The sequence below is a fragment of the Malus domestica genome, chromosome 15, assembly GCF_042453785.1.
Source record: "Malus domestica chromosome 15, GDT2T_hap1".
Lineage (NCBI taxonomy): Eukaryota > Viridiplantae > Streptophyta > Magnoliopsida > Rosales > Rosaceae > Malus > Malus domestica.
In genome coordinates this window covers 44,570,741-44,579,248 of record NC_091675.1, presented here as the reverse complement: position 1 = coordinate 44,579,248, position 8,508 = coordinate 44,570,741, and the positions used below count along the sequence as shown (strand labels likewise).

Here is an 8,508-nt window from a genome sequence, read left to right as displayed (position 1 = left end):
GATGTTCCACATCAATCCCTACTGACATGCAATAATCGTCAAAAGTCCGTGACGTAAATTCTCCAGCGTTATCTAGTTGTTGACTTAATCAGATAATCAGGGTGGTGAGTCCTTAGCTTAATAATTTATGCTAGGAGTTTAGCAATGCAGCATTACGTGTGGACAAAAGGCAAACATGTGACCATCGTGTTGATGCATCAACCAACACCATAAAATATCTAAATGGCCCACAAGTTGGTTGGATAGGTCCACAAATATCCCCTTAAATCCTTTAAAGAAACTTAGGGGGTGTTATGAATAATCTTTGTAATCGAGGGTTAAGTATTCAACTTCTCTAAAGAACATGCTTTGCATGGCGAAATCCAATGTAGGGAGGTAACTGATGCCCACAAGATGTTTTGAGGATACGGCACATCATGTCACATTCAAGATGTCCCAAACAATCATGCCAAAGCAGCAAAGTGCTTTAGAACTCATGCATAGAGTCGGCCACATGGTGGGCTTCTATGCCTCGAATGGTTGTTATGTACAACCCATTCGGGAGACGTTCCAACTTCTCGTGAATATGCTTCTAGCCATATTCGTACGAAGTGATACAAAGAAATTCAGAACCATTATCTTCAGGGGTTTCAACATGATATTGATTATCTCAAATATCTCTAAAACTCAACAACGTTCTTCCGAAACGTGGAGAATAGAGTGCCTCTTTAATGGTTAAGACTGTACTATTGGACAACATGATACGAGTCTTTCCGTATCCTTCAATTAGGTTGGATGGGCTTGAAAGAGTTGTCAGAGATGCTTTCTTAGGTATAAACTTAGTAAAATAGTGTCGCTCACGCAAGATGGTATGCGTGGTAACACTATTAGCCAGACAACTAACTTCTCCACTAGACATACCTAGAAATAAATTGATTGAATTGGTCACATACATAAATATAATTCCATTCATTCAATTAAGCAATTTGAGAAATAATATCCATCAAATAACAATCCATAATTCAAAAAAAACCAAAACCAAACAAATTATTCCAAAAACTTAGAAAATTGTTCAAAATTAAACCATAAACCTAGAATAATTGGGGGGGGGGGGGTCCGGCCACTCCTAGTGGGTTCGGCCATTAGGGGTAAAACACCCTAAAACATGTCTAAAATTCATTTGTCCATAGGAGCTGACGCCTCCTGAAAATCTAATATCTCCATAGATGTAGTAGCATCTTCCGGATGTTCCACATGTGTAAAGTTAGACTCACGATGGGAATGATACTTGGCAATAACCTCGAGGGTAGCTCGACATACATGTGACCAATGATCATTGATCCATAGTGGTAGCACATGTCCATTTCAGTGGAAGCCAATTGAATAGGAGCTTTGCCCTTGTTCTTGAAGTTTGGGGCCTTAGGGGTAAGGGTGGATGTTGTTGGGTCACATTTCCTCCCATGGCTGGGCCTTGATTCCATGGATAGTGGGCCCGTGGTGGAGCTTGTTGCCCATTACCGTGGCCATAACAATTCTTTCGTCGTTTGTGGCTGCTAGAATTGGTCTTGTGCGCTTCAAGTGCTATGTTCGAGCCAGTTGGTCAAGCTTAATGATTCTTCATCAAAAGTTGGTTTTGCTTTTCAGGGAGAAGTAGTACAGAGATCAAATCCAAAAATTTGGTGAATTTTTGTGCCCCTATATTATTGCTGTAGGACAATATTGGTAGCATGGAAGGTCGAATAGGTCTTCTCTAAGAGATCTAATTTGGTTAGTTCCATTTTATAGAACTTCAGTAGTGATCGGATTCTACAAACTTCAGAGTTGTATTCATTAACAGACTTAAAGTTTTGGAAGCGGCGAAGATGCTACCAGTCGTGTCTTGCTTTAGGCAAGTATATGTCTTTCTGGTGATCAAAACGATCAGCTAGAGCATGCCAGAGTGTGTGTGTGTGTGTCCTTCTCAGCAAGGTACACGATTTACAGAGCATCATGGATGTGTATTCGAATGAAGATCATTGCAGTAGCTTTCTGAGCTTCGTCAATAGGTTTGTCATCGATAGGTGCCTCGATGGTGGCTCTAATACCCTTTGCAGTAAGATGGAGCTTCACGTCTTAAACACACTTCAGGTAGTTTCTTCTAGAGACTTCTAAAGAGGTGAAATTGTGCTTATTCAAGTTCAACATGTCCCTAAAACGGAGGGTACAACAAAAATGTGATTAGTCATATGGTAATCCATAGACATATATCGTAGAACATTCGGGGTTCTATAGACATGTATTGGTTTAATTTATGCATGAAAAATACAGGTTTCATATGGTAAGTTTTGAATAAAAACTTCAGGTTTCAAAGACACTAAATATGAAACTACATGTTCAATTTAGTTTTATGAATGATTCGTTCATAGAAGAGAGGTTCCTGTAAGAAACATAGAATGCAATATGCTGATTTAAGTGTAGTGGATTTGAGTTTCTTTGGGAACTTAAGTGTGAGAGCTTCGTTACTACAAAAGTATGTCAACGATTCAAAGTATAAAAATAAATTATTGAATCGTTAATGTCCAAAAAGTGATCTTCAGGTCAATAATTTTGGATTCATTATCAGATTAATGGACTGCAGGTCACTTTTAATTAATTCAATAGATCGGGACTAAACAAGGTCAATCGTGGAAGCAAAATAATGCCAAAAATTAGCATTGGGTCGAAAAAGCATAGCCTAAAATGGGTTTAGGCTAGGGTGCCGAGAGTAGGGCAAAGCTCTAGGGGTAAATGGGCTCAGGTTTGGTTGCAAAAGCAGCCCATATGTGGCTACAGACCACGGGCCGAGACAGGTGAGCCCAGCAATTGCTGGCTTTTGGGCCGAATGGGGGGCACAGGTCATGCCAAGTGGAATGCTGGCCTTGGGTTGGCGTGGGAAGCCCAGCTAAGGCTGGGTCCTGGTCAGGGCATGCCAAGCCTAGCAGCAAAGGTTGTGGACGAGTAGGCTAGGGCTTCATGGCACAACCCAAAGGGCTAGGGACTTGCGGGATATTGGGCCAAAAAAACTGCAGGCTTTTGGTTAGGCTAAGGGACTTCAGGCCTATTAGTTTAATCAGGCTAAAGGCCTTGGGATGTTTGGGTCAGTGCAGCAAGCCAAAAAGCTGATGCCGTGTGGTCCATACAACTGGGCTTCAGGTCAGTGATGGTCCGTTGGTGCCACGATGGGGTTGCGGTAGTGGTGCCGCACAGTGCCCAATGCAAAAATTTTTCCTTTTTTTTTTGTCTACAGAATTAGGGTTAAAAAAAAACCCTGGAATTGCTTCTAATTTATTTATATGCTTTGAGTCACAATTCCACATAGCAATTTAATTGCATAATGCATGAAACACACACACACACATATATATATATATATTGACAATTATATGAAACATATACAATATATATATCGTAAGGAAATTATAAACATATAGGGATTCATGCATCATGGGGAATGTTTTCATGCTTCGTGGACATTTCAAATATCTTCATTTATTTTAAACGTACCTGATTAGCAGAAAACAAAGAAGAGCCTTTGAATTTTGTGGAAGATAGCCTCCTCCTACGATCCATCAATTCCTCAGTTTCTGGCAAGAGCGTGCTGATAACATGTTGTAAGCCTATTTAACTGAGCTATCTAAGGGATTAGAGAAAGAAGGGATCGGCGGTAGCAAGAGGGAGAAGAGAGAGATTTAATTGGGAGGTGTGTGTTGTATCACCCCCCTTCAATTGTGCCTTTATTTATAGTAGTAGGATAGGTAAAAACCTTACCCTTTTAGGATTACAACTCTTAATAGGTAATCAACTCCTAATAGGAATATAAGAGATATTCCTAGATCTACTAGGATTTACACAATCACATTCCTATTCTAAATATGACTGCAACAATAACCTCTTTAAAATTATAAAATTGGTTTATTCCCAACTTTATGACTTTTTAGAGCTTTTACTATACATTTTCTTTACCACACATATGTAAGTGGGAGGAGGATTCTCTCCCCTCTTAATCTCTCTTCCCTTTCCTCTCCTCCTACTTAAACGGTTACGTTTAAGCCACGTCAACATCTTATATTGATTTTTTTTTATAGAAACAATAAGACAAAAAACAATGTCACTTAGTACTACGGTATAGTGGTATTCCTCTTCACTTGTAAGTGAGAGGTTTTAAATTTGATTCTCGCCAAAGGAAAATTTGAACCACATTATTGTTACCCCATTGTGTGACTAAACTCACCTCCCTCCCCTTTAGTGTAAATAATATTGTTTGTTAAACAAAAAAAAAATCAAGAAGCACTATGTGAGAGGAGGGGAGGAAAGGGGATGAGAATAGGTGGGGAGGGAAGGGGATGGAAATAAGTGGAAGAGAATCCTACTCCATATAAGTGAACCACATAGCTAGTGTCGCTCACTAATATGCCAGTGTCAAAATGTGGTCCTCTAAAATCCATCAGGATCTTCTCCTGATCCTTTTGGTGAGGATCCCAGGGATCCGTGAATCGTGTCCGTTCATCGTATATCGTGCGGTCAGTTTTTGTCAAATACTGTTTATGTTTATTTTTAAATAAAAATATTTAAATGATTTCTGACTGCATGATGTATGAAAAACGGATACGATTCATAGATCCCCGGGATCCTCACAAAGAGGATCCGGACTCCTCTAAAATGATAATAGTTGCATTCCTTCCTTGGGAAAAGAGCTCATTCACCAATTTACAAATAACCTATTTTACTGTAGAATTTTCATAATCAAAACCACTCAATTTTTTAATCTTCATTTGAGATATTTTCTACAAAAAAATTCTAATTGGACATTATTTAGTCATTCAAATGTATCAAATAAATTAACAATGTAGGTAGGTACCAACATATTAATGATGAACCATCCATTTATTTGATGCAATTGGATGACTAAACGATCTCCGTTTCGAATGATTTTTTATAGGGATGACCTTTAAATGAAGAATAAAAATTGAAGGGTTCCGATTATGAAATTTCTACGGTAAAGATAAGCTATTTGAAAGTGGAGATATAAAACCACTCTCCTAAAGAGAAATGCAAATATTATTCGTCTAAAATTACCCAAAATTAAGTAGTCTCAAACCACTAAACCATTTTATCAAAACAAAGAAAATAACCATTGCATCATTTGAACAAGATATATATATATATATATATACACAGTTTTCTTTTTCTTTTTCGAGAGTAACAAAGTAACATAGATACATTAATACATACTTGTCTACTTTTGCATGTCAAACCTGCTCAAGTAAATGCACACGAGAGACATGACCATGAACCAAACAAGGTCCTATGTACGTGTCTAGTAACCTGGGCTGCTGAAGAAAGAAGGAACAAACCTGGCATCAAACATGGAAGCCAGAGAACACAAAACCGGACAAATTCAGTTCATACATGTCTCACTCCGTGATCGCCTGTGAGACCCCTCCAGGCTGTCACCAAACACCCACCAATCACATTTTAAACGACGGTGGACCAAGATACAAGCATGCCAGCTTTGGTGCCGGTTACAGCAATCAAAGACCTTTGCCAGTCCCAGACGAACCATACCCTCCGCCGAGGCCGCAATAAAACCAGCCGTTTCTTGGCGGACGTGAAATGACGTTTGTACCCTTGGAAATATGTGTGTCAAAGCATTTTCCTATAAAAGGGGTAGCAACACTCGAGAAATATATGGTTGTACTGGAAACTTGGGTTCTCACCTCACTGTGTTTATCTTTGTCGAATGATTTTTCCCTGTGGAAGGGAAAATGTACCAAATTAATATAATGCAAAGCGAGCCATTGATAAAGTAAGTCAATATTTTTCCTTTCTTAATTCTCAGATATCTGTTAAACTACGTAGTTTAATTGAATTAATTTGAAGTTGATTAGCCTGTTAGCCTTCACTAATCTAAATGCCATTTTCTTTTCGATCAAAAAAAAAAAAAGAAAGAATAATGTTATTTTCTTTGTGATTTTTGCACGCTCTTACATGTTCATACCAATCCTTTTTTGTTTTTCTATAAAAAAAGTTCGACTTCAAGAAGGAGATTAAAAGTAAGTAGCTTGGTGAATTCTGTTTAAACCCTTCAGTTTTCCTGAAAATTTGGAGTTTAATATAAATCAAAGAAGTTGTTTTACTTTTGAACAGTTTTATCTAGTTTTCAATTTTGAAGCCAAATTGCAGACTGGTGAGAAAAATTGCCTAATAGATTAATCTGTTCATGTTTTTCGTTCATGATAAGGATCAGGTTCGAGACTTGGGAGCAGCCTCTCCATAAATGGGGGTAAGGCTAGCCGACATTGACCTCTCCCAGACCCTGCGTAAAGCGGGAGCCTTATGCACTGGGTACGACCTTATAAGGATCAGGTACAGTCATCAGTTCCCCATTTGTTTTCTTTTTTATTTACTTTCCACTTAATTTTCCTAAATTATTGGCTTAATTTATGAAGTACATTTTATATAGAAATGATTGAAATTTTGATTGATACTATATTGTTAGCACGTGGATAGTAAATGACATGTTTTTGGTATGGGAATATTCATATTTATTTAATATTTTATACACTTCCATAATGCACTCAAGATGATATGATTTGGTTTCCTATATAGACTTCGGTTTTTTTCTTCCTATATTATTTGTTGCCGTAAAAGTTTGCTTTATGTTTTTCTTAATATAGGTATTTCCTAGTTTACATATTTATTCTAAGTTATTTTTCTTAATCTTCTTAATATAATTAGCAGGAAGAGAAAAATTCGAGCAGATAGAGATGAAAGCGGACCAAGTACCACCAAAAGGTATGAGCAAATTATTTTACTGACGATAAAAGTTTGTTCTTATCCAATTATTAGAGGGTCGGATTTGCTATTATAGCCACATTATTCTTATATCTCCTTGTTTAATTACTTTGCAGTTAATCACTGAGTCGGTAAAGTTAATTTCTACCCTACACAGCAGTCCAATTTTGACCGGATAAAACTAGCCACCGTGACTGCAAGCTATTTTGTAGGGCTAACAATTTCCTCGTTTTTTGGTATTGTTTTGTGGGCAGCTAGGTTGCCATTCCCCATGCACATCCAAAAGGAATTCCCGACCCACCTACATCTCCATCTAGGCCTTAAAACCCTAATTTTTCCAGAAGCAACTACAAACCCTGATCCCCACGTCATTCACAACCACAAGCCTTCACTACACTCACCATCTATATCAAGGACGTCGTCGCTTTCTTCTTCTGTGTTGATGGATAGTTCCTCGTCTTGGTCGTCATCTACAATGGACGATCTGATTGGGACGGAGAGCGGCGCCCCAATCATGTCGAATGAGGAACAGGAGAAATTAGGGCTTTTGAATAATCAAGATAAGAGGAAAGCTACTACCAAAAAGAGTGAAAGGATAATGATCAAAACGGAATATCCACCACCGATACCGTTACTTGCACAGACTGGGAATTTGCAAGGTCGCATGCCATGGGTTCTGACCAAGCATTATAACTACTCTGATGGAAGGCTTGTTCTTAAGGGAGAGAGAGTGAAGCATCACGAGTACTTCGAAGCTCTCCGCGAAAATGGACGTCTCATCTTAAACCTTGTACCTTTAGACAACAATGCCATAATATGTTGTGAACATCAGGAAACTATTCATGAAGAAGAAGACGTGGAAAAGGAAGACCTATTTGTTGATGAAGAAGATCATGGAGAGCAAATCGAAATCAAAAAGTGCTTCAAAGAAAGTGATTCTGAGGATGATGATGAGGATGAATGTGATCACAGCTACGTGGACGAGGCTCATTATCATGATCATGTACAAAAGAAAGCAATGGATATTGTAATGGGTTATAATTCGGTGCGTCGATCAACTTCCTTTTGCGATGCTCAGATTAATATCCATGAACACCAGCAGATTTACTTGGATCACCCTGCTTCTGCTCCTCTTCGTCCAATGACTACTGTCATGTAATGTAAGCATTGATCACTAAGTTTCATCATATGTCATATAAGGTGCCTGGAGTTAGTAGTATTAAATTAGTCACAGGGACAGGGAGCACAGTTCACATTAATGAAGATATGGTACCCTTAAGTGCTGGAAAACTTCTACTTTGTAGAAAGCTTTTTCCAAAAAGTAAAATTGTATTTTTCACTCCATCAAACTTTTGGTTTTCTTTATCAATATACATCAACTTTCATGTCATAATTGTTTTTACATGTGATATTTTATCTTGAATTAATTTAAACTGAAGAGAAGGAAATTTGAATATAAGTGCATAAAGAATATTGTACAATCATTCTAGCAAAAGTGGTTACGCCCACTTCTATCAATCCAGCCATAATTGTTGTTACATGAGGGAATTTAACCCCGAACCTTCATATTCCAACCCGATACCCCACCCATCCTCTTCATTAACATGAAAACGCACATATTATTCTTTTGTAAGCTTGACAACTTCGTGGAACCAAAAGAACCAGTGTCACTGTCATCTGTCATTAGTTGTACTAATTTTATCTGAGGAAAAAAAA

At 38.0% G+C, this 8,508-nt stretch overlaps 1 protein-coding gene across 2 annotated transcripts; it reads left to right on the top strand.

Moving 5' to 3' along the window:
• Positions 1 to 5,685: 5,685 nt before the first annotated feature.
• Positions 5,686 to 8,163, top strand: LOC103401920 (protein FAF-like, chloroplastic). 2 transcript variants are annotated; one of them, XM_070814434.1, is made up of 3 exons: positions 5,686 to 5,803; positions 6,736 to 6,792; positions 7,047 to 8,163. In XM_070814434.1, exons 2-3 carry the CDS (start codon positions 6,765 to 6,767, stop codon positions 7,949 to 7,951), a joined length of 933 nt encoding a protein of 310 aa, XP_070670535.1. In that variant the 5' UTR covers positions 5,686 to 5,803; positions 6,736 to 6,764; the 3' UTR covers positions 7,952 to 8,163. The 2 variants fall into 2 exon arrangements, 1 of the variants encoding a protein (XP_070670535.1); XR_011576511.1 differs by lacking the exon at positions 5,686 to 5,803 and having other exon boundaries at positions 6,909 to 8,163.
• Positions 8,164 to 8,508: the final 345 nt, after the last annotated feature.